The sequence below is a fragment of the Herpailurus yagouaroundi genome, unplaced genomic scaffold (assembly GCF_014898765.1).
Source record: "Herpailurus yagouaroundi ecotype Mexico unplaced genomic scaffold, PumYag 141, whole genome shotgun sequence".
Classification (NCBI taxonomy): domain Eukaryota; kingdom Metazoa; phylum Chordata; class Mammalia; order Carnivora; family Felidae; genus Herpailurus; species Herpailurus yagouaroundi.
This window is the reverse complement of record NW_024412396.1, coordinates 42,892,429-42,918,632: the sequence shown is the minus strand read 5'-3', so window position 1 is coordinate 42,918,632 and position 26,204 is coordinate 42,892,429. Positions and strand designations below refer to the sequence as shown.

The window sequence follows — 26,204 nt, the reverse complement described above, 5'->3', positions numbered from 1 at the left end:
AACACAGGATTTATCTAGATGTGATCTGTCAAGGTGGGTGGTCCAGCAGACACCTGCTAAATTGTCCGTATTTGCCCCAATCAGATTATGAGATGTTGGGTGCATACCTCTCCTTTCTCAGTGAGGTATAGGGAATTCTATGAGAACAGTCCCATTGAAACCTTTGTACTTGTGGAACCATCGCAGGAACCACTCATATACCTTCATCCCAGTGAAGCGGAATTAGGACCTGCTCTCTGAGTTTGTCATTCACACTGTCATTGACAATATTTATGCAAGTTCTTGGTGAATCTTTCCGTGCTTTATAAGCTTTCTCCTAGCAGGTTCTATGCTTCCTTTCCCTCTCGTCTCTTCTTCATAATGTACTAAACACATGAAGTTTAGAAGAAAGACTTGCCTAAAGCAATAATAAAGCCTTGTTTTAGCCTTGGATCTCTGCTTAAAACTCAATTCTTTTTGCTTCCAAAAATCACTTTATAACATAGAACACAGGCTAGGGACACTTAGCTTTCAGAGAAACTAATGTTTTCATGTGTCAATAGATGTTTCTCAACCTATATGTTGCTTTGATTTACTTTTTAAAAGGACCTGCCACTAATTGGAAAACCAGTGTTACTACATTCTATATTTTTTTCTGGAAAAGTAGGCAATTTGTTTACCAGATTTCCTAAAGGAACTAGAACTGTTTTCGACATACACGTGCAAAAGGCTTCCAGAGAAGTATTTTAAATCAGATTCCTGGTGACCCACCAGGACACATGTAGAACTTGAACTTGGAAAAGGCAAAAGAAGACATTAATAGAACTGGGATTAAGCTGAGGCAAGAGAGGCATCTGGGGTACAAAATATAAGGAGTTACTCACTCTCAGGGTCATGCAAGTACTTGCAAGTCCTGGCCCTGATCAGTAATGCCATATTGAGGCCAGGGGCATAGAACAGTATCGGTCTTATTCTTCATATCACCCTGATCTTGGTGAAGCTGAGGTTACTTCCTGGAAGAAGTAATCACTAGGAAGTATATACATAAACGGGTTTGTTGCAACATCATAGTAGCAAAGCATCCCTAAGTACTGTATGCCCTGCCCAAGAAGAATCCCTAGGGAAGGGATTCATTCAGTGGAACTCTGCAACCATCAGAAATTTAGTCCATGAAGGAATATAATCAAATGCTTGTACTATAATATTTAAGAAGTAGGAAAATTAAATAGTGCATAAAATATCATTACAGTCAATTTAAATACATATCCACATATGTATGCAAAACTGTTAAAGGCCTTACACCAGAATGTAACAATGGTTATATTTAGCTGGTAGGATCATGGGTAATATTTCTTTTCTTCTTTTTTGCTTTACTACATTTAATGCTTTTCTTTTTTTGAGCAGGTTGTATGTTTTTCTTTTAATGCAACAGATTTCTATATATTTTGTATCCTGCAACTTTACTGAATTAATTTATCAGTTCTAATAGCTTTTTGGTGAAGTCTTACGGTTTTTTTATATATAGTATTATCATGTCATCTGCAAATAGTGAAAATTTTACTTTTTCCTTACCAATTTGGATGACTTTTTTTTTTCTTGTGTGATTGCTGTGGCTAGGACTTCCAGTACCATGTTAAATAAAAGTGGTGAGAGTGGACCTCCTTGTCTTGTTCCTAATCTTAGAGGAAAAGCTTTCAGTTTTTTACCGTTGAATATGATGTTAGTTGTGGGTTTTTCATATATGGTCTTAATTATTATGTTGAGGTGTGCTCTTTATAAACCTACTTTGTAGAGAGTTTTTATCATGAATGGATGTTGTGCTTTCTTAAATGCTTTTTCTACGTCTGTTGAGATGATCCTATGGTTTTTATTCTTTCTTTTGTCAATGTGATATATCACGTTGATCGATGTGTGAGTATTGAATCACGCTTATATCCCTGCTGGAGTTAAATCCCTCTTGATCATAGTGAATACATTTTTTCTAATGTATTATTGGATTCAATTTTCTATTTTGTTGAGGATTTTTGCATCTATGTTCATCAGAAATACTGGCCTGTAATTTTCTTTTCTTGGGATATCTTTATCTGGTTTTGATATCAGGATAATTCTGGACTTATAGAATGAATTTAGAAGCTTTCCTTCCTTTTCTGGTTTTTGTAATAGTTTGAGAAGAATAGGTATTATTAACTCTTCTTTAAATGTTTGCTGGAATTCACCTGTGAAGCCGTCTGGTCCAGGATCTGGGAGTTTTACAATTACTAATGAAGTTTTATTGCTAGTCTGTTCAAATTTTCTGTTTCTTCCTGATTTAGTTTTGGAAGGTTATATGTTTGTAGGAATTTATCGATTTCTTCAGGGTTTGCCAATTTGTGAGCATGTAATTTTTCATAATATTCTCTCATATTAAACATAAACGACTATGGTATCAGTTGTTTCTTCTCCTTTGTTTCTGATTTTATTTATTTGAATGCTGTCTAGCTCACTCTCTCTCTCTCTCCCTTTTTTTTTTTTTTTTTTGATGAGTGTGGCTAAAGGTGTATCAATTTTGTTCATTTTTTTGAAGAACCAGCTCCTGGTTTCATTGGTATATTTGTTCCATTGTTTCTTTAGTCTCTATTTCATTTATTTCTTCTTTAATCTTTATTATTTCCTTACTTCTACTGACTTTGGGCTTTGTTCTTCTTTTTCTAGCCCCTATAAGTGTAAAGTTGGTTGTTTATTTAAGATTTTTCTTATTTCTTGAACTAGGTCTGTATTGCTATGATCTTCCCTCTTGAAACAGGTTTTTCTATATCCAATTTGGGACCGTTGTGTTTTCATTTTCATTTGTCTCCATGTTTTATTTCCTCTTTGATTTCTTGGTGGTTCTTTCATTGTTTAGCAGCACGTTACTTAAGCCTCCATGTATTTGTGTTCTTTCCAGATTTTTTCTTGTGGTTGACTTCTAGTTTCATACCATTGTGGTCAGAAAAGATGCAGGAAATGATTTCATTGTTTTTTGATTTTACTGAGACTTATTTTGTGGCATAACATGTGATTTATTCTGGAGAGTTTTCCATGTACACTTGAAAAGAATGTGTATTCTGCTGTTTTGGGATGGAATGTTCTGAATGTATCTGTTAGATCCATGTGGTCCAATGTGTCATTCAGAGCCGCTGTTTCCTTGTTGATTTTCTGTCTGGTGATCTGTCCATTGATGTAAGCGAAGTGTTAAAGGCCCCTACTATTAGTGTATCATTGTCAGTTTCTTCCTTTATGTCTATTAATAGTTGCTTTATGTTTTTAGGTGCTCCAGTGTTGGGTGCATAAATATTTACAGTTATTGTATTCTCTTGTTGGATTATTCCCTGTATCATTATGTAATGCCCTTCTTTGTCTCTGGTTACAGTCTTTGTTTTAAAGTCTATTTTGTCTAATATAAGTATTGCTACCCCAGCTTTCTTTTCACTTCTGTTTGCATGGTAAATGGTTTTCCATCCCCTCACTTTCTTTTTTTTTTTAATTTTTTTTTAATGTTTTTATTTATTTTTGAGACAGAGAGAGACAGAGCATAAGCAGGGCAGGGACACAGAGAGAGGGAGACACAGAATATGAAGCAGGCTCCAGGCTCCGAGCTGTCAGCACAGAGCCTGATGTGGGGCTCAAACTCACAGACTGTGAGATCTTGACCTGAGCTGAAGTCAGACGCTTAACCAACTGAGCCACCCAGGCACCCCGCCATCCCCTCACTTTCAATCTGCAGGTGTCTTTAGGTCTGAAGTGAGTCTCTTGTAGGCAACATATAGATGGTTTGAGCAGGTTATATTTTTGCTATGGAAAGAATTAGGGACAGATTAAAATGTCAGAAACCCACACTGTCAGCTCAGAGCCCTCACAAACATGAGATCGTGACCTGAGTTGAAGTCGGACGCTTAACTGTGCCCCTAAAAAAAAATTTTTTTAAGGAGAAACTAGAGAATTAGAGTACAAAGAATTTCAACAGTTTGTGATTTCTTGATTTCTGCTTTAGTAGTTTCTTAAAAATGTTAAATATTTGTTTCTAATTTTTTGTTGCCTTTACTCTCATTACTCAGTCTAAATGCATTTTAAGCCTATCTCTTGTATAATGTGACACTAGGTAGACTAAATATTAATTTGACATTTTAATTTTTTTAAAAAAGAAAACAGGTATTTTAAGAAATATAAGGGAAAGATTTGTTAAATGGCCATGAAGGCTACAGTGAACAGCCATGTAGAAGGGAAGCTGCTGGGAAAAGGAAACAGAGGGACTGCGCGTTGATATTGATTGGAGGAAAGGGCCCAGAAAGGGCGCAAGTCAAACTGACAGCAAGAAGAGAGGATGAGAACACTGAGCCTGAAGTGTAGTGTGTCTTTGCTTCAACCACACTTGCAGCTCCTGCCTGAGACACCCTACTGTGATGTTCTGCCTGTTTCTCTACAATTCAGATTCAGCCGATGCCCCAGTCCCTGAGCACCTGAGCCGGTGTCAGAACCTGACCCTGTACCAGAGCTTCTGTGCCATGAAGTATGCCATCTATGCCCTCTGTGTGAACTCACACCAGCACTCCCAGTGCCAGGAATGCAGAGAGAGCCCTTCTGAGGACCTGGCCTTGGCTGCAGAGCCAGCAAATGATTCTGTCTCCTCCCCAGGTACAGCACTTCTCCCCCGAACCCCATCACTCACATAAGCTGGTAACAGCCTGTCCCAGTGAGTTCTTCGTGGGATTGGGAGGTGGCCTTGGTTTTATTATGCCCAGGAATAATTTCATCCATTTATCAGCCTGAGTGAATCAAAAGGACATGGAGAAAACAAGTGATTTGCTGAGTTCTAACGGAGTCTGTTCACATAGTATATTATTTTCTGAATGCTTTTTTTAACTACAACCCACAGTGAAAATAGCATCTTATATCACATTCATGTTTGCACTTAGGTATATAATTTCCATGATATATATGTGTATATATATATGAGATATATATGCTAAGTTTTAGGAAATAATACCCTTCCAAGTGGAGCACAGTCTTGATATATTTCTGTTCTTTCTTTTTTTTTTTTAACGTAGCTCTCTGAGTCAATATCATGGGTCACAACCTACATTATGACAGAACCTCATGTTTTATCCTGTTTCGTTTTTCTTAATAACTTATAATTCTTTAACTTGCCCTCTGTGACTAGGGGTCAGTTTTCTCTCCCATGCAGCTTTGGAATAGACTTGCACTTCTGAGAATGGTATTTCTTAAGAGATCTGGGTAGCTCGTGATCACCTTTAGTGTAAGACTGAATGCAAGTAGAATTGAGGGATGAGGAGTCTCCGTGCTACCTTCATTCCGAGAACTGAAATACAAAGTGCTTGTCAGAGATGAGGAATCATATGTATATTTTTTTTTATTTTAGAGAGAGAGGGCACATGAGAGAGGGAGAGGGACAGAGGGAGAGACAAAGAGAATCTTAAGCAGGCTCCATGCCCAGAGCAGAGCTTGACACAGGGCTTGATCTCACGACTCTGAGATCAGGACTTGAGCCGAGATGACCTGTTCCGAAATCAAGAGTCTGACGCTTAACCAACTGAGCCACCCAGGCACTCCAGGAATAATATTTAAAGAACAGAAACAAAATGATGAGTGTTCAGTAAGCTGTACTTTTAATTAAGGTAGCAAAATCTTTCCACAAATCATGAAAAGACAGGGCTGACTAGCCTCATATTTTTCTGACTATAACTGCTTCCCTTAGTCATCAAAAAATGAAAGAGTTAAAGTTGTGAGAATGGTTGAGTCTGGCAAGTAATGTTTCTAATATTTGCATTTTCTCTCTTTCTCTGGCCTCTTCTCTCACACATGCTTCTTTAGGTGCTTCAGATCTCTTCTCGGCATACCTGGCCAGATGTCAACAGTATCTGTGCAGTATTCCTGACTCTTTGTGCCTGGAACTTCTAGAAAACATCTTCTCATTGCTCCTCATCACCTCTGCCGATCTTCACCCAGAGCCTTACCTGCCTGAGGACTATGCTGAGGATGATGACGTTGGGAGGAAGGGCCTGATAGATTTGAGGTCACCATCAGAGAGCCCTCAGCACACAGCACAACCTGAGAAGAAGTCAGAACGGGGTGGCCAGGGAGTCCCCAGGAGCCTTGCTTCCATAATCCCAAGCTGTCTGAAGACAGAGCCAAAAGACAGTTCCCCAGAGCCCCATGGGCACAGCTTTTTGGACCTAAAGCACTTTACTAGTGGTATCAGTGGGTTCCTGGCTGATGAATTTGCAATAGGGGCCTTCCTCAGGCTTCTCCAGGAGCAGCTGGATAAACTCAGTAGCCACAACCCCCCTGAGAAGCCAAAGCTGCCAGAAGGCCAGAGCTGCTCTGGAAGCAGAGACGGACTGCAGAGCCGCTTGCACCGGTTTTCCAAGGTTCTTTCTGAGGCCCAGTGGAGATACAAGGTGGTATCAAGCAACCAGGGCTCAGGTGAGAGCAGATGGAGAGCCAGTGGGTCCTGAAAGTGAGGACGGAAAAATATCCCAGGAATGTGGGAGAGAGCAAGGAGTATGTGGGAGTCACACCTTAACTCAGGGCGTATTACCGTAGCAACCAGTGTTAGAAACCTGTCTCAGAGCCTGTCCAGATCTTCTCCTACCAGTGACCCCAGGAGATGGGTCAAATCAAAATTGAACACTCTCCCTGTGACCTGTTGTTTGCCATTTCAGAGGAACAACCTTCCCGAAGATACCGGCCCATTGCCACACGGCACCCAAGTCTCCGCCGGGGGCGTCGGACTAGAAGGAGCCGGCCAGGTAATCTGAAGAGCTTTCCCCACGCCTCATTCCGATGCACCAGGCAAGTGGGATGCTCCACTTGTCTAGTGTTCTTTAAAATAAAGCACATGATCCAAACAAACACAAGGGATCTAAGATTATCCTAGACCCACTCCCCCAAGGTAACCTTGCTAATAGTTTCCTTCCAGAAATTTCCCATGCAATATAAGCATATCCCACATTTTATATATACAGATGCTTCATACTGTATTTACCATTACATACTGAAAGCCTTGATTGTATTTTTCACTTACATGCTTTTAAATACACAGATGTATCATACTATGTATTGAGACCTTTTCTCCCCTTGTAATTTAAAGACTGCTTAGCATTCCATGGTTATATATACCCTTTGTGGACATTTAAATTTTTTCCTGTTTTTTACTCTTAAAAATAATGCTGTAGTAAATAACCCTGTATACATGTCTGTTCATACATACATGTCTGTGTGACTATATCTATAGGATAAGTCCCTAGCAGTAGAATAGCAAGGTCAAAGATATATGGATATAAAATATGGATATTAAAAAATTGCCTTAAAAAAAGGTGGACCAATTTATATTCCCACCAACTATACATGAGTGCCTATTTGCACATGCATTCATCCAAAATGAGTAGTATCAATTTGAAAAAAAATCTTTGCCAGTATTATTAATATGATAGTGGTTTTTATGTTTTATGTTTAGTATTTTAATATTAATTTTTAGCTTGAAATTGAATGTTTTTTCATGTATATATTGGCCATTTATATTTTTCTTTGGGCTGCCTGTTCATCTCTAAGGTCCATATTTTCGATTGGTTTGCTTTCTTACTGAATTGTAAGAAACTTTTTACACGTTAAGAAAAAATTCTGTCATGTGCTACAGTTTTTTCTCTATTTTGTCTTTAGGCTTCGATTATGAGTTTTTCTTAAGGAGTTTAAACAGGATCATTATTCAGTAGTATTACATTTTTAGATATTCAATTTTCCATTATGGTTTTTGGTGCTGGCTTTTAAATAATTAAGGGAAAGGACACCTGGCTGGTTCAGTCGATGGAACATGCAACTCTTGATCTCAGGGTTGTAAGTTCAAGCCCCAAATTGGGTGTAGAGATTACTTAAAAAGAAAAAGTCTTGGGGCACCTAGGTGGCTCAGTCAGCTAAGCATCCGACTCTTGATCTCCGCTCAGGTCGTGATCTCACAATTCGTGAGATCAAGCCCCATGTCAGCTTCTGTGTTGATAGTGTGGAGCCTGCTTGGGCTCTCCCCCTGTCTCTCAGACCCTCCCTGCACATGCCGTGCATGCTCTCTCTCAAAATAAATAAATAAATAAATAAACTCTAAAAACCTTAAAAAGCTTTAAAAATTAAGTTAAATATAAATAAGTTAATAAGTAAATAAGTAAATAAACAACAAAGTATTCATAAGAGCTTCCTATGTGCTGAACAATGCTAGGTAGCTTGAGGGTTGTGAATGAGCCATGAACCAAGACTTTGCCTTCAAAGAATTTGTAAATTACCTGTATTGACAGTATATATGAAAAACTTAAACTGTACTGAGGAATGGCCCGAAGAAGGAATCTCTTAGAAGAGATCAGCATAGTCTACAATTTAGGGAAGGGTTAGAGAGAGAAGTTTCAGAAGAGTTGACTCTTGCACTGAGCTCAGAAGAATGAGTAGGCTCTAGCTAAGCAGCAATGAAAAAAGTGAACATACCAAGTAGGGTGGAGGATACCACACGAGAAACCTTCAAACTTCAAGACTGAGTTGTTAAGACCCTTAAGCTGCCCAGCTAATGGGTTTGAGTCAAAATAGTTTGCATCCACTTGACCCATCCAGCCCAAGAACGCACAATTTATCTTCTCTTTCCTACCACTGTCTGTTCCTTTCCAAACAGAGAACCAAGGAGCCTCCTATGCATGGTGCTGATAGCACCCTCCCATGACCACACTAAATAATAGCAAGCCTCCATTCACAAGCCCTAGCACTTTGGAAAGCAGGTGTTGAGAAGAAGCTTTCCTCCAGGGCTTTAAATATCATGGCCTTTGGCAGACTGGGTCTTATACTTGGTTACCTACCTTTTCAAGGATACCTTTTTCTATGTCAGAAAATTTTGTGGCCCTCCTTTGCACCCTACCACTTCCTGGTATTAATAGTTGTGCTTCTATTTTCTCAGAATATTGACAGTGCTTACTAGCAGATTGGGGTTGCTGGCCCCTAGAAGTAACTTGTGGCTCTAAGACCCACAGGTTGGAAGCCACTGGTATAAGCTACAACCCATATGAACACGAGGGCCGTATTAAGCCCACCCTTCACCTTTGGTCTGTATAAACTAGTGTTTGCTGTAGAAAGAGCACAGATGTAATTAATAGTTACCCATCACCCTCTCACTCTTACTACCCAGACCTTGGCTTCAAGCTGACCTCTCACTTTCCACACTATAAGGAACTGATGGTTGATTCTCTCTCTTCCTAATACCTCTAGATGGCCGGGACAAAGGTTCCAATCCATCCCTGGAAAGTACAAGTAGTGAGCTGAGCACAAGTACTTCAGGTATGAGGGTCCCAAGCAGTTACCAACTTCAAGCGGCTTTGCCCTGATACAGAGTTGCCCTACACCATGGTGTAAAATCCTGCACTGAACAGTTCATGCCTGTGTTCAAGAAGGTTGGTTCTAAGAGATGCAAGCTTCCAGTTACAAGATGAATAAGTCCTGGGGATGTAATACACTGCATGGTATTAGAGTTACCAGTACCATATTCTATATTTGAAGTGGCCAAAAGAGTACATGTTAAAAATTTTATCACAAGAAAAAAGCTTACAACTAGGTATAATGATGGATGTTAACTTATTTTGGTGATCATTTCACAATATATACATATATAAAGTCATTATGTTTTACACCTAAAACTAATACAGTGTTATCTGTCAACTATATCTCAATTCATTTTAAAAAAGAAGAAAAAAGTTAGTTCTGCAGAAGGCCAAACAGATTTCAGCGGGGAAGAGGGGAAAGACTGTTTTACCATCAGTTGAGTCACCCATCAGCAGAAACAGAGGTGAATAACCCAAGAATGGTCCTTAAGTCTTATATTCAAAGATGATAGCATAGGTTTGCCCTTCAACTGTGGAAAAACTAAGCCCCATTTACAGAACTTTTAGAGAAGGACCTTGAAGATATAAGAGCCTGGTGGGAAGTGTCGGCACTATAGTTTTCCCTCAATTTCTAGTGCTTCCTTGGCACCCACATTCTTGTGTCCCAACAGAAGGAAGTCTGAACACTGTGTCTGGAAGGAACGAGCTGGATGGCCGATTGCAGCCTCAGTCTCAAAGTTCAGTCATCCCCATGATGTTCTCTCCACCTGAGTCACTGCTGGCATCCTGCATCCTCCGGGGGAACTTTGCAGAAGCCCACCAGGTAAGGGGAGTACACGTGTGGCAGGTATTAGCTGCCCAGGCTATACCTCATCCTAGTAAAGAATACTAAGGCAGCCTATAGCTGTCCAGGGCCCATGGGGCTTCAGGTAAAGCTAGATGTGTGTACAACCAGAGCCTCTGGGAGCACCTGCGGGGGTATCCATGTATCAAGACCCAGTCCTCACCGTTGTGGATTTCAAGATTCATCCTGGAGATTTAAGCTCTTGAACCATTGGGGTTTTCTCTTAAACAGTGTTTTAATAAGATAAAAGAAAATATTTAGCCACAATTCCATCACTTCAAAACATTTTTTTTTGTTTCTTTCCTTGAACACCTTCAGTGAACACATATGTATTTTCATATAGTGAAAAATCATAATACAGACAATTTTTTTAATTTTTTTAATGTTTTTATTTATTTTTGACAGAGAGAGAGAGAGAGAGAGAGAGCGCGCATGAGTGGGGGAGGGGCAGAGAGAGAGGGAGACACAGAATTTGAAGCAGGCTCCAGGCTCCAGGCTCCAAGCTGTCAGCACAGAGCCTGACGCAGGGCTCAAACTCACGGACTGCAAGATCATGACCTGAGCCGAAGTCAGATGCTCAATCAACTGAGCCACCCAGGCGCCCCTACAGACAATTTTTAATAACTAGAATGCCAATTCACTATACAAGAAGTAGAGGGGGTACCAAACTAGGATGTTCATGTTATATAGGGAAAAGTACAGGTAGAGGTCAGAAAGACTCTTACCCTGTCTGAAATTTGATATCCTCATTGGAAAATTGGAGTGAAATATACTACCTGCTTGTCCTACCTCATGGGAATGTTAAGAGGATTATGTACAAGCTCTGAGAAATGCAAGAATCCTCTACAAAAAATTGCTTAAATTTAATAGCATAAAAATCTATTCTGGTTTTTAAAACTCTCTTGGTATATTTATCACACTTGGGCTGGTCCCTTAATACATAGTTCAGAATTTTTCTTTCACATGAGTTCAGTTGTTGAGGAATAAATTGAGGAGAAATCTAGGTGGTGGGAGAATCTTGGTTTAACTTCCTCTGATCATTTTAGATCCCATACTTGAATGATAGTGATAATTCTGACCCTCTGGGGGAGAACAGGACCCTTGCTAACCTTTCTTACACCCAAATCCAGAGAGGAAATCAGCCAGGACACCCCACCTTCCCACCTCCAAGAGGCTTTACTCCTAAATGTTCTCACCTCCTCTTCCTTTCCTGGGGCCTTGACCTTCTTTTCTTTTCTTTTCTTTTTTTTTAAATAAAATTTCTATTTTCTTAAGCTGGTTACAGAGTAAGTCATGAGTATTGTAAGAAACTACCAAAAAATATTAATAGGTATTAACCCTGTTGTCCAGAATTACCAATTTTAAAGGTAAAGTGTATTTTTTGCCAGTATTTTTCCAAGTTATGCATGACTTTTCTATAGCCAAGATTATTGTGAGTCTAAAACTTTACATAGAGCCTTTTTTATGTTTGCCTTATAACTGATTATAGTGACCTCACAGTAGTCTGATCAAGTAGCTGCATTTGACCATTTTCCTGTTACTCAACATTAGATTCTTTTCAACCATGGAATAGTTGTAATAAATAGTGACAAGATTATCACCTTTAGACATTAAGTCTTTTGAATTATTTCCTTAAGAGTTTCTGATAAAAATTACTAAATCAAAGACTATACACATTTTTAAAACTTTATAGATTATCAAATTGCTTTTCAAAAAAGATTATGACAGTTCATTCTACCACCACTCCATGAGGGTTTATTTTTACAGTTTGTCATTGTGATAGAAGCAACACGGTATTAATGTTTCTTAAATTCCCTGGATTACTGGTAAGGGAAAATATTTTTCATCTGTATAGGAGTCATATGTATTTTTTCTTTGAAATTATCTACATCTTTTGCCTATTTTCTACTGGGGCTCTAGTGGCTTTCTTGCTGACATTTATGAGTTATTTCTATATTTGATCCAATCTTCTAATATTCGGTTCTCTCACAAGCCTACAAAGCAGATGTCTTGGGGCCATAGTCTGATATTGGGCAAGATCTCATATTTCTAGAGTCCCCAACTCTGCAGCACCAGCACAACCCATGCTTGCTGTCCTGTGGCAGGTGGTGTTCATGTTCAACCTGAAGTCCTCGCCCAGCTCAGGGGAACTGATGTTTGTGGAACGCTACCAGGAGGTGATCCAGGAACTGGCCCGGGTAGAGCACAAGATTGAAAACCAGAACTCAGATGGCGGGAGCAGCACCATTCGGAGAACAGGCAGCGGCCGCTCGACTCTACAAGCCATCGGCAGCGCAGCAGCAGCAGGTGCCACAAGGGCGGTGAGGGCGCTGGAGGAGGGGGGGTACCAGGGGAAAAGCCACCAAATCACAGGCTCCTCATAAAGGTGAGCAGAAATCCAGAGCAGGACACTTGCCTTGAAGCATAGCAGTCCTGACACACACAGAGTCGGTCTCTAGCTGTGCCCAAATTCCCTAAGCTGGGTGGTCACATACCTGCCCCTTCAGCTACTCCGTTAAGCTCTTCCTGTGGGATTTAAATGGAAGAGTGTGAACGCCATTTCCCCCATGTGTTTTTGATGGCCACTAGCTTGGGCTCCGGGCAATGGTTAGGAATTTGTTTCCTTCCTATCTAGTTATTCAGAGAGAAAGCGTGTTACTTTGCTTTTCCATAAAGCAAAGAAGCTGTGTATCATGCCAACAGCCTGGGCTTCACAGGCCTCAATGCCCAGCATTGGCAGCAGTGCAGAAGCTCATCCTTTCGATATTTCTTGAGGGCAGAACCCTACCCCACATTTCCATGCCTCTTCCTGACCTAGGTTCCACATATCAAGTACCATCACACATTGCTGCTCTACATTCTCCCAGAAATTCTCTGTACCTAGTCAAAAGAATGTATGCACATCCTTTTTGTTTTTAATATAAATGGGCTTTTAAGAATAAGTACTGTTTTCTACCTTTTGGTTTTTGTTTTTTTTTTAGCAATGCGTTTTAGAGATCTTTTCTGATTAGCACACACAGAGTCACCTCGTTACTTCTCAGCTCCCTTCTTTAGCTCCCATTGGGAAGAAGCCCCCAATCATCTCTACCATTTTGAGTTTCTCTGGGTCTTCCTTTATGTAACATTGTTTTCATGCCATAAGACCAGGCTGTAATGATGGTACTAATATGCATAAAAGATAATGCCATGCAGAAGGATGTCAAACATTTTTTTTTTAATTTTAAGTTTATTTATTTTGAGAGCACAGAGGAGGGGCAGAGAGAGAGGGGGAGAGAGCGAATGCCAGGCAGGCTCTGTGCTGTCAGCGTGGAGCCCAGTGTGCAGGGCTCGAACTCACGAACTGTGAGATCATGACCTGAACTGAAACCAAGAGTTGGACACCTAACCAACTGAGCCACCCATGCACCCCTCAAACATTTTTTTTTAAATAACTACTTTTCAAAATACAAGTGGTAGTAAGAATCATCTTAACCTCTTGCTTTTTACTCTACTGCTGGGTGTCCAGGAATGGTATTTTACTCCATCTCTGATGTGACTGACAAGCTACTCAGCACCGCTGGAGAACCCATCCCCACCCTCCAGGAGGACTTTTGGATAAGCAACACCCTGGTGGAGCCCACTGCTCCCCTGAGAGAGGTTCTGGAAGACCTCAGTCCCCCTGCCATGGCTGCATTTGACCTAGCTTGCTCTCAGTGCCAGCTCTGGAAAACCTGCAAGCAGCTCTTAGAAACAGCTGAACGACGTCTAAACATTAGCCTTGAGAGCCGGGGTGAGTGTGCTTCTTTAGCTGTATTCCTTAATTCTCAAATGGGGGGATGGGTTTCTGAGATGCTTGATAAATTGGATTAGAAGAAAATGCTTTTTGGGGTAGGAGAGATAGGGAAAAAGGATTATTAGTTAATTTCCTCATGTCCAATTTGGTGGCTTAAATATAGTCTGAGAGTTTTGTCTTCTTAATAGACTTGGCAGTCTGCAGTAATTTAGGGAAATTCTTTTCTGGTTTATAGATAAATTCAAGGAAGAAATATATATTCAAAAATGATGTAAGTGGAATTTGTGCCTTCAGACTGCATGCCTCCTGAAGAATGAACCCCACTTAATCTAAAACCTAGAACAGTCTTGAGTTCGTAAACCAGGTGTAAGGGAATATTTCATGGATCACAGTTAGAGGGAGGATTGTACCTTGGGTTAATAATGTCCCAGAATGTGTATATTGAATTCTTGGAGGAATTTGGTATATGAACGTAGAGGGATGTGAAGAATTAGGCAAAGTTCCACTCTCCACCCATCTGTGATACACCAAACGTTGGACAAAGCACCTCTCTCTCAGTAGTAAGGAGAGATGAAAGGTGAATAGGTCATGATATAAGAGCCACTCCTAGGTTCAGTGATTCATTAGGAGAAGTTAAAAAACTCAGCATGTAGTCATACTCTTGGCTAAGATTTATTGCAGCAAAAAGATACGCAGCAAAATCAGCAAAGGGAAAAGGCTCATGGGATAAAGTCCGGAGGAAGCCAGGCATAGCTTCCAGGAGTCTTCTCCCTGTGGACTCACACAGGATGTGCTTAATTCCTCTAGCAATGAGCTGTGACAAGTGTATCCAAGGAAGCTCAGAGACTCAATGCCCAACATTTTGTTGTGTTTTGTTTTGTTTGGGGGGGGGGGGGCGCATCTCTGCCCCGCGTGTACCAAAATTCTAGATTCTCAAAAGGAAACAGGTGTTCAGCATAAACCACATTGTACAAACAGTGTAGGCACAGCTGGCCACTCTTATCATCTAGGGCAAGCTCTATATCAGTGTCAGAAACCATTATTTAGTCAAGTTTGTAGATGCCAGCCAGTGGCAACCTTGCAGGCAGGCCTTCTAAGGATAGCAGCCCCAGGCCTGTTGTGGTACCTCTTTTCTGCATGCCTCTACAAATCCTTTCTGAGCTGTTGTTAAAATGTCCTTTAATGTTCACATAGACCTTCTAAGAAAGTATACTGTGGCATATGCAATGCTGTTCTTATTGAACAATTTCCCTCCCCTTTTTCTAGTACTCATCCAAAAATGAAAGGAGATATTATCCAAACTGTTAATAGCTGAAATGGTTTCATGTCAATCAATAGTATCTAGTCTTATTTCCAGATTATCCAAAGTGTAGGGGGTACAAGAGATACAAGGAATAATCTCTGTCCATTAAGTTGTTTATAGTCTAGTCAGGGTGTCAAGATGCCCCTTTAGGCAAAGAGAGAAGACAGACGTGATCCCAGCTCAAGTTCTCAGCTGAGGACTGTACCAAGGCAAATCCACACAAGTGTTTGGCTTGGGACAGGAGTTTCATAGAGTGCCAGAGACCGGGTGCCCGCTGCTGTTTGCAGCTGAGGCATCAGGCTGGAGGTAGCCCTGGAACCTCAGACATTGAATAAACCAGGTAAGCTGGCTGTCACCAAAATGGCACAGAATTTATTTCCTCTTTAATGTTGGGGAAAACAAAACTGTACAAGTAAGTACAAGACTGTGTTATCAGTCTCTGAAAGTGCCTTATTTTTTCTGCATTCCCTCTTCCTTCAATCCATTTCCAGGTCGGCGGCTAGACCAGGTACTCCTCAATGCTGATGGCATTCGAGGTTTTCCTGTTGTTCTTCAGCAAATCAGTAAGATTCTCAATTATCCACTTATATCAGCTGGACAAACTAAATCGGGTGAGCTGCTTTTCTCCCTTTTTTTTGTTTGTTTGTTTTGTTTTCTCCTAAACTTGGAGCGTTAGGTCAGCATCAGCATTCACTTTTTCTCATTTGCTTTCCACAGAGAGTGTAGAAGAAAAAGGAGGGGGCCCTCCGCGGTGCAGCATAGCTGAGCTGCTTCAGATGTGTTGGCCCAGCCTAACCGAGGACTGTGTCGCCGGCCACACCACCCTGTCCCAGCAGCTGGAACAAGTCCTCCAGGCGCTGAGAGAGGCTCTACAGCTGCCAGGTACGGCCCAACTTCGCAGCAGCAGATGAGGGCTGAGCTGGGGAGAGGGGATAGCCGAGAGTGAAGGAACACTTTGGGGCAGAGGCTTAGGACTCTGGAACTGGGCTCATGAAGCCCCTTCTTAGCCAGGGCATGTCTCACAGCTAATTCCACCTGTTTTCCCAGCCCCTCAAGTGAAGGGATGCTTAATGCTCCCTTAGCTGATACATTTTTCACATTCTTTTTTTTTTTTTTTTTTTTTGTTGACTTAAACATTTTTCTCATTCTTAATGAGAAATACACCCAGAAGGTACTCAGTAAATATTTATCAACCTTCCCTAAACGATTGCTGTGCTCTTCATCAAGCCATTCCACCCCAGAGACACTGGGGTGAAAACAGGACTATCCACCCTGATTTCTGCACACTCAAAGCTCTTACTGGCTGAGAATCACTCGTAAGGGCAACCAATTTAGGACTTTATAGCTGCCTTGTAAGCATAGCACCCGAGCTATAGGATGCCCCATTGACCCAGAGCTGGAAGCAGAGACTAAGGCCTCCATCCCTTCTCTTGCCATAACTCCTCCCAGAGCCCAGGAGTACTCCACTCTCCTCACTGGTGGAGCAGGCAGCCCAGAAAGCTCCAGAGGCAGAGGCCCACCCTGTGCACATCCAGACTCAGCTCCTCCAGAAGAATTTGGGCAGACAGACCCTAGCAGGCAACAGACAGACTGACTACCTAGGCACCTTCTTCAGTTACTGCAGCACCATGGCCGCGGTTCTCCTTCGGAGTTTGAGTTCTGAGCCCGGTAAGTAGCAAGAAAGAGGAAAGGGAGTTGTGACTGGCCTGCAAGTGTTTAAGGTAGGGAAGAGGAAAGGTGCTCAATTAAGAGGTTCTGGGTGCAGCAGTAGCCAAGAACGCTAGATTTATAGGGTCCCCTCTTATTCATCCCTGTGTTTTATTCATCCCTGCTTGCTCACTGTTGGGTACAGCTGTACAGCACATGGGAGTACCGAATAAATTTTGACTGCATTAATGGCAAAAACACCTCTCTCAGACCATTGTGGATTTGAGGACCCAGAGACGAATCATGTCTATGATCTGAGGGCCAGGTTCTTGCTTGAATCCACAGAGAGAGTACTACGTGCACTTCAGTCCTATTTAAGAGAGCAGGATGAGCTGTTTGGGGCCAAACCTACCCACTAAAGTTTGTCTGTGGTTGGAAGTCTTTAGAGCAGTGGTAAGGTGTCAACTTGTGGTCAGCGTCATGTTGAGAATACCCTTTACATAGAAAATATCAAGTATTTTCTGACTATAGTCAGAAAGTATTACTGACTATATCAGTATAGTCTTCATTTTGATACTGCACTTCTTTATTAATTCTGGGAAACAGGGCTCTGAGCTATTGCAGTCATTGGTGAAAACCAAGGTCACTTTGTTTCTCTTTGCAGATCACATGGAAGTCAAGGTAGGAAATCCATTTGTTCTCCTGCAACAGAGCTCTTCCCAACTTGTGTCACACCTCCTGCTTGAGCGACAAGTTCCCCCAGACAGGTAGGAACTACTCTGTGGGAGTTAAGCATGGATGGGCCTTCCTAATGGTTTCATTAAGGAGTGCTCAGTGGGGTGGTGCTTGAATTCAGTACAGAGAGTAGGGATTTCTTCCAGACTTTTCCCTTAATTTGCACTTACTCTTACACAGCTACATTAAAGTTCAATTTCAGTTGTTTCTCTCTCACCACCTCTCGCAACATTTATGTTGCAAGCATAAAATTAAGGGGTGAATCTTCATTCATGAATAGGCAAAAATCCAAAAATTTGATAGCTCATGAGTTGACTACACCATAGGAAAACAAGCATTCTTATGGATTGCTGGTGGGATATAAATTGGTACAGCCCCTGTGGGAAGACATTTATCTATATTTATTACAAAAAACAAATTTATATATCCTTTGATCTAGCAATCACATTGGGGAATTTATCCTGTGGCTTTACTGACATGTGAAAAATGGTGTTTATCCAAAGTCATTTTATTACAGCCTTATATCTAGTAGCAACAGATCAGAAAAATCCACTGTCCACTAATAAAAGACTGGTTAAATTATGGTTCCACCTATAATGGAATATTGTATAGCTGTAAATAGGAATGAGGTGGTCTCTCTGTAGGGGCATATGGACAGTTCTCCCAGATATGTAATCAAATGAAAAAGCAAGGGCAGAGCAGTGGCTCTAATAGGCTACCTTTGGTCTGGGGTTGGGGGTGGGGGGGAGGCAGGGGGGAGAGGGAGAGAGTAAGAATAACAAAGAGCCTGCATTTACATTAGATTGTATAAGCATAAAAAAATTCTGAACTTGGGTGATATACCTGTGCACTCAGGTCTTACATGCCCTCTGCTTCTCTCCGTCCAGGCTGGCAGTCCTTCTGGCCCGAGAGGGGCTCAACCTGAGTGTGCCGAAGGTCATTGTTAACTGCTGCTGTGAGCATCTTGCCCTTTGCTCTTCCCAGCAAAGTCAGCAGACATCATCCCTTGTGACCCAACTGGGCGTCATGGTCCAGCTGCACACCTCCCACTGTCTGGATGACCTCCCACTTTCTACACTGAGCTCCCCGAAGCCAACTGGGAATCCCACATTGGAGAGAAAGCCCCGCTCCTCCACAAGGGATTCATCACTCCCAGCCCTTACCTCTTCTGCCTTGGCCTTCCTTAAGTCCCGCTCAAAGCTGCTGGCCACAGTGGCCTGTCTAGGAGCTTCCCAGGGGTCAAAGCTCACCAAGCCCAGCTTGTCATGGAAGGAGCTTCGTGGCCGCAGGGAAGTGCCTCTCAGCGCAGAGCAGGTAGCCCAGGAGTGTGAACGCCTCCTGGAACAGTTCCCTATGCTTAAGGCCTCCCTCGTGGCTGCCTGGGAGCCCCTACGACGGTCCACTGAGCAGGGGCAGAGCCTGGCAGTGAGTCTCTGTGGTCGGGCCAGTCTGTCTACCGTCCTCCTGGGCCTGCACTCTCCCAGTGCTCTAGACGTGCTTACTGAGGCCTTCAAGGAAGCCCTGGTGGCCAGAGATTGGCCCCAAGCCCTTCAGCTCACAGAAGTGTACGGGCGGGATGTGGATGACTTGAGCAACATAAAGGATGCGGTCCTGAGCTGTGCCGCGGCATGTGGTGAGCAGAAAGCTATGCCTCCCCTTCCCTGGTGGTAATAACATTGAGCATTCAGTGAGTGTATCATTGCATTGGATCTTCATAGTAACTCTAGAGAAAGGTGCCACTGTATCTCATGATACCAAAAGGAGACTGAGGCTCAGAAGGTAGAAAACTTGCCCAGGATAGGAGCAGAGCTTACCTTTAGAATGGGCATCTACCTTTCCATCTACCTTTAGAATGGGCACTCATAACCAACTTTCTCAACACTGCATATCACAATCCCTGGAAATTCTATAAATTACATATATCTGAGCACAACCCCCAGAAGCCCAGGATGGGATTCAAACAAATGTTTACTTTAAAACAGGGATCAGCAAACTTTTTCTGTAAAGGGCTTTGTAGGCCATACAGCCTTGGTTGCAGCGACTGGACTCTGCCATTATAGCATGAAAGCAGCCATACGTGATACGTAAACAAATAACCATAAGTACATTCTACTAAAATTTTATTCATAAAAACAGAATGTGGGGGCGCCTGGTTGGCTTAGTCAGTGGTACATGTATAAAAGCTCCCAAGGAACTTTTAAGGGCTTTGAGAGCAATGACCTAGAACACTCCACTGGGGGAGCAAGGGTTAGGCATGCTGTAGGGAATGGCTTCTCAATCCAGGGCTTGACTGCCCTGCAGAAAGGAGAAAATCCTTCCTAGAGAAGGTGGAGAAATCCCCTGATGGGCTGTGCAGTCTTAATTGCTTAGAAATTAATTGTTTTCAGATCTGTGAAATGGGTGTGGGAAAGATCTACTAAATAATAATGATAGAGGGTATGGAGGGAGTGAAACTAGTTTACCTGAAATAACTTTCAAGCGGTTATATATTTGAATTTCACAGAGTGGAAATTGCAGGGAAAACCAGAGGTTCCACCTACAAGCCGAGTCTGAAATGGTGCTATCTGTGCAGCCTGCCAAAATATGGAGATGTCTCTGTATTTCAAAATACGTCTGCTCTTCTATCTTTTATTCCTTCCTCCTTCCTCTCTTCCTTTTTCTTCCTTTCTCCTTCTCTCTCTCTCTGTTCAGAAAATCTCATGACTGTGATTAAGTTAGCATAAAGAGAAACATAAGGGTATATGGCATTTCTGCTTGTTACATAATGGTTCCAAGTATAACCATTAATTAAGGTCAGATGGGTCTTAAGGATCCTCCAAGCTCCTGTTTTATGAAATTGAGCAAAGCCCTTTTCTTAAGAAGTAAACTGGATTCTTGAGCTCTTCCAGTGCCAGACTTACTATCTTTGGGTATCTTCTCATCCTATAGACAAAGACGGTTGGCAGTTCCTGTTTCCTGTGAAGGATGCATCTCTGAGAAGTCAGCTAACCCTACAGTTTATGGACAGGTGGCCCCTGGAGTGGTGCCTGGAGATCCTGGCATACTGCATCTCAGACACAACTGTCCAAGATGGACTGAAGTGTGAGCTACAGAGAAAGCTAGCAGAGCTGCGGGTGTATCAGAAGGTATGGGTCCTAGCATCGAGAGGAAGGAAATAGGCTTCCTGCTATATTACCAGCTCCATCCTATTTTCATGTGATGGTGGATTTTAAGAAACAGACAATCTGGGCCTGGCTTTTGTTCTGTATCTGTTTTTAGACCTGGCTTCTGTTTTTAGGTAAACAATGAGGAGACCATGTATCTATTTCCTTTTATAATTTTAAATATGAATGCATCAAACAAGGATAATAATAACAGTCCACAAAGCCCCTTTCACATGTGTATTTGAGTTTTGTGCATGTTTTATGTCTGTTATGTCTTCTTTGTTGTTGTTCAAGCATTTTTATAGAGCTTAATCTCAATTATATCTTTTTTAAATTTTTTTTTCAACGTTTTTATTTATTTTGGGGACAGAGAGAGACAGAGCATGAACAGGGGAGGGGCAGAGAGAGAGGGAGACACAGAATCGGAAACAGGCTCCAGGCTCTGAGCCATCAGCCCAGAGCCTGACGCGGGGCTCGAACTCACGGACCGCGAGATCGTGACCTGGCTGAAGTCGGATGCTTAACCGACTGCGCCACCCAGGCGCCCCAGTTATATCTTTTTTAAAGATTGTTTTAAATTTCAGCTAAATTTCACAGCCATTTTGAAAGGCTGCATGAAAGTGACAGTTTCCAAATGAACGATTATTTGCAGATGAGTGTTATATTCAAGATCAAGAGGCCCAAGGAGACAGATTTAGGTGATATGGCTACATAGCAAGTATAAAATCTATGCTGATTTTTCCATGTGTACTTGCAACCAGAGTCCAGAGCCCCATCAGAGAAAGTGAAAGTGGCAGGTGAAAGAGATTTTCTTTCCACTCTTCCTCAGCACTTCTCATGCAGAGCTTAAATGCTGCATGAAAGACGATCCCACAGAACATTCAAGCTGGGAGAATATCTTGGGTAGAGTTTTGAGATGGAGGAGCATGGGACAAATGACCCCAGAAGGCTGCACAAGTTGTGAAACACAGAAGCCTCTGATTGCCCTGTTAAGTGAAAGGCTCCAATCCTGACCTCCCTGCCCAGCCTTTGCTCCCTGAGTATGCTTCTCAGATACATTCACTCACTTTTCCAAACAGTCTTTGCCTCATTTACTTTAATTTCTCCTCTCTCCTGGAAAGTTTTGACAGCCTGACTTTGGGACACAAACTTAGGGGTGGCCCATCCCTGGAGACTCCAGTGACTTGTTTGTGGAAGGGGAAGCTGCAGTGTGGTTTGAGAGTTCTTTCTATTTCCCCTTAGATTCTAGGTTTGCAAGCTACCGTGGTATGGTGTGACTGGCAGACCCTGAGGAACTGTTGCCTTGAGGACCCATCAACTGTCATGAACATGATTCTAGAAGCAAAGGTACTATTTTCCTGAGTGGTAGTTCCCTTTCTCCTCTTCTCAGAGTTCAAACTCCTTACCTGGTTGTGTAGACCCCTTTCCATGTATCAATGTCCACATTTTCTTTTTTTTTTCCCCATTTTTTTTTTTAGATTTATTAAGTAATTATATATTTTTTTATTTTTTATATTGGTAATCTACATCCAAGTTAGTTAACATATAATGCAATAATGATATACCCATTTAGCCCATCCCCCTCCCACAACCCCTCCAGTAGCCCTCTGTCTGTTCTCCATACTTGCGAGTCTCTTATGTTTTATCCCCCTCCCTGTTTTTATATTATTTTTGCTTCCTTTCCCTTGTGTTCATCTGTTCCCTGTCTTAAAGTCCTCATATGAGTGAAATCATATGTTATTTGTCTTTCTCTGACTAATTTCGCTTAGCATAAAACCCTCTAGTTCCATCCATGTAGTCGCAAATGGCAAGATTTCATTCTCTTTTGATTGTCGAGTAATATACTCCATTGTACCCCATCTTCTTTATCCATTCATCCATCGATGGACATTTGGGCTCTTTCCATACTTTGGCTATTGTTGATAGTGCTGCTATAAACATGGGGGTGCATGTGTCCCTTCGAAACAGCACACCTGTATCCCTTGGATAAATACCTAGTAGTGCACTTGCTGGGTTGTAGGGTAGTTCTATGTTTAATTTTTTGAGGAACCTCCATACTGTTTTCCAGAGTGGCTGCACCAATTTGCAATCCTACCAGCAGTGCAAAAGAGATCCTCTTTCTCTGCATCCTCCCCAACATCTGTTGTTGCCTGAGTTGTTAATGTTAGCCATTCTGACAGGTGTGATGTGGTTATCTTATTGTGGTTTTGATTTGTATTTCCCTGATGATGAGCGATGTTGAGCATTTTTTCATGTGTTGGCTGGCTATCTGGATGTCTTCTTTGGAGAAGTGTCTATTCATGTCTTTTGCCCATTTCTTCACTGGATTATTTGTTTTTTGGGTGTCGAGTTTGATAAGTTCTTTATAGATTCTGGATACTAACCCTTTATCTGATATATCGTTTGCAAATATCTTCTCCCATTCTGTCGGTTGCCTTTTAGTTTTGCTGATTATTTCCTTCGCTGTGCAGAAGCTTCTTATTTTGATAAGGTCCCAGTAGTATTTTTGTTTTTGTTTCCCTTGCCTCTGGAGACGTGTTGAGTAAGAAGTTGCTGCGGGCAAGATCAAAGAGGTTTTTGCCTGCTTTCTCCTCGAGGATTTTGATGGCTTCCTGTCTTACATTTAGGTCTTTTCATCCATTTTGAGTTTATTTTTTTGTATGGTGTAAGAAAGTGGTCCAGGTTCATTTTTGTGCATGTTGCTGTCCAGTTTTCCCATCACCACTTGCTGAAGAGACTGTCTTTATTCCATTGGTTATTCTTTCCTGCTTTGTCAAAGATTAGTTGGCCATACGTTTGTGGGTCCATTTCTGGGTTCTCTATTCCATTGATCTGAGTGTCTGTTTTTGTGCCAGTACTATACTGTCTTGATGATTACAGCTTTTTAATAAGCTTGAAGTCCGGGATTGTGATGCCTCCTGGTTTGGTTTTCTTTTTCAAGATTGCTTTGGCTATACGCGGTTTTTTCTGGTTCCATACAAATTTTAAGATTGTTTGTTCTAGCTCTGTGAAGAATCCTGGTGTTATTTGGATAGCGATTGCAATGTCCACATTTTCTTGGTAACTACATCACATTCTTTTCTCTTTTTGTGTGTGAAATTTACCAACGTACAGAAAAGTGTAGAGAATAATACAATTGATGCTTTTATACTGTCACCCCACACTGTACACCCTAAGTACAGAATGTAGCGCTAGTGGTGAAATTGCTGAATCGTCAGGCATGAGCATCCTCACCTTTACCGAGATGTTAGAAATTGCTTTTCAGACCAGTTGTCCACTTGCAGTTCCTATTGCTCCACATTCTTACAGCATTCAGTATTGTCCAGCTTTTCCCTTTGTGCCTATAAGATGAGATCTCATTACTGTTGGAATTTACGTTTCCATGGTTACTAATGACCTTGAATATCTTTTCAAATGTTTATTGAACATTTGAGTGCTAAATAGAATTTCATTTTTTTTTTAATTTTTTTTTTCAACGTTTATTTATTTTTGGGACAGAGAGAGACAGAGCATGAACAGGGGAGGGGCAGAGAGAGAGGGAGACACAGAATCGGAAACAGGCTCCAGGCTCTGAGCCATCAGCCCAGAGCCCGACGCGGGGCTCGAACTCACGGACCGCGAGATCGTGACCTGGCTGAAGTCGGACGCTTAACCGACTGCGCCACCCAGGCGCCCCTAGAATTTCATTTTTTAAGGAGCTAAATATACCATAGTTAAAAATGTGAATGTACTCATTCAGATGTTCATTCATTCATTGAGGAAACTTTTATTGCTCATCTGTAATTTGCCACTCTACTTCGTGGTGGTGAGACAAGACAGTTAAGCTTAGCCCTTGACCTTGTGCAGCTCACATTTGGGGAAGGGTGGTGATGTAAGGCACATCCCTATAGATGACTGCGATATATCAAGTGACAGATTGTGGAGGGAGCACAGGCAGGGCACCTAATGGGACCTGCGAAACCAAGAAGCACTCCAAACGAGGTGGCAGAGTTGTGGGCAGGACGTTCCAGATGGCACCACATTAAAATACTCGGACGTTCTCTGAAACTTTAATCCAATGTTCACAAATTCGGAGTGGGGGCTAGCAAATGGGGACACAGATGGAATCCAATGCCCAGCATGTTTGTTTGGCCTATGCAGTATTGGTCTGCCAAATTTTAATTTTTCATATTGTGATCTCTTCCCAACATTTTGAAATATGGAAAAAATTTTTTTTAATTTTTTAATGTTTATTTATTTTTGAGAGACAAAGACAGAGCGCAAGTGGAGAAGGGGCAGAGAGAGGGAGACACAGAATCCGAAGCAGGCTGTAGCTCTGAGCTGTCAGCACAGAGCCCGACATGGGGCTCGAACCCATGAACTGCAAGATCATAATCTGAGCCGAGGTCAGACGCTCAACTGAGCCACCCAGGTGCCCCTTGAAATATGGAAATTTTTTGATTGAAGAAAATTTTTTTTAATTTTTGAAGTCTGGCAACACTGGGCCTTGCATATATGGTAACAGTCAGAGTTGAGTAGACACTGTCTCCTTTGTGTTTTGTTTTGTTCTTTTGTTTATGTATTTTAATTCAAATATAATTAATATATAGTGTTATATTAGTTTCAGCATACAATGTAGTAATTCAGCAATTCCATACATTACTCGGCACTGTCTCCTTTGGACAGTCTTCTCAGTATTCCCCATTTCCTTACTATCTCCCCAGGGTTGACACCAAATGTCAGTCACTAGATGTCCTCTTTTTCTTTTTTATACTAGATCACAGAAGAAAGTGATATTAATCATCAGCCTACTTTGATCGTTTTCATGACTCCCTTGCCACTGTAGTCCTTTGAGTTTATGAACCCACTTTAATCCAATAATGAACTTCCCATCAACACTTACCAGACTTTCCTGGGGACTCCAGCAGACTCAAGACTGCTGAGAAAAATCTGGCAAAAGCTGGATGTGTGACAAGGCCGGTGATTTAAAGAGATTCAAGCCGTGTGTGTTTCCTTCCAGGAGTATGGACTGTGTGAAGAGTGGGGCTGCCTCTACCCCATTCCAAGAGAGCATTTAATCAGCCTACATCAAAAGCATCTTCTCCACCTTCTAGAAAAAGGAGATCATGAAAAGGCTCTGCAAGTAAGCCTCCATCATTTGCCATTTTTCTTTTGGGATAATACAAAAAGTTTAGTCAATTCAGATGACTTTGTTCATGCTGAATCCCATGCAAAGCATTTGCAGTCTCATTTCTGCCCCTTCATGTCCTTAAGGAGTCCTTTGTGTCCTCAAGATGATTGTAGTCATCTTCAGCAGAAGGTGCGTAGCCTTGCCTTTTATACCAAATGGTCAGCTGAGTCCAGGATTCTGCTAAACTCTGGTCAAATCCATCATTTGTGAAGCTACAGAGATGGCAGAAAA

At 41.8% G+C, this 26,204-nt stretch overlaps 1 protein-coding gene across 2 annotated transcripts in view; it reads left to right on the top strand.

Annotated features, from left to right (window-relative positions):
- The window catches only part of ZFYVE26 (zinc finger FYVE-type containing 26), a 66,738-nt gene that overhangs the window by 12,800 nt on the left and 27,734 nt on the right, over positions 1 to 26,204 (top strand). For both annotated transcript variants that reach the window (XM_040477494.1, XM_040477493.1), the window contains 15 exons: positions 4,426 to 4,629; positions 5,827 to 6,438; positions 6,678 to 6,764; positions 9,250 to 9,318; positions 10,031 to 10,182; positions 12,309 to 12,510; positions 13,709 to 13,972; positions 15,770 to 15,889; positions 15,996 to 16,160; positions 16,728 to 16,946; positions 17,590 to 17,692; positions 18,548 to 19,293; positions 20,589 to 20,785; positions 22,046 to 22,150; positions 25,803 to 25,925. In XM_040477494.1, coding sequence (XP_040333428.1) covers positions 4,426 to 4,629; positions 5,827 to 6,438; positions 6,678 to 6,764; positions 9,250 to 9,318; positions 10,031 to 10,182; positions 12,309 to 12,510; positions 13,709 to 13,972; positions 15,770 to 15,889; positions 15,996 to 16,160; positions 16,728 to 16,946; positions 17,590 to 17,692; positions 18,548 to 19,293; positions 20,589 to 20,785; positions 22,046 to 22,150; positions 25,803 to 25,925 — 3,368 coding nt within the window. The remainder of the gene's footprint in view (positions 1 to 4,425; positions 4,630 to 5,826; positions 6,439 to 6,677; positions 6,765 to 9,249; positions 9,319 to 10,030; positions 10,183 to 12,308; positions 12,511 to 13,708; positions 13,973 to 15,769; positions 15,890 to 15,995; positions 16,161 to 16,727; positions 16,947 to 17,589; positions 17,693 to 18,547; positions 19,294 to 20,588; positions 20,786 to 22,045; positions 22,151 to 25,802; positions 25,926 to 26,204) is intronic.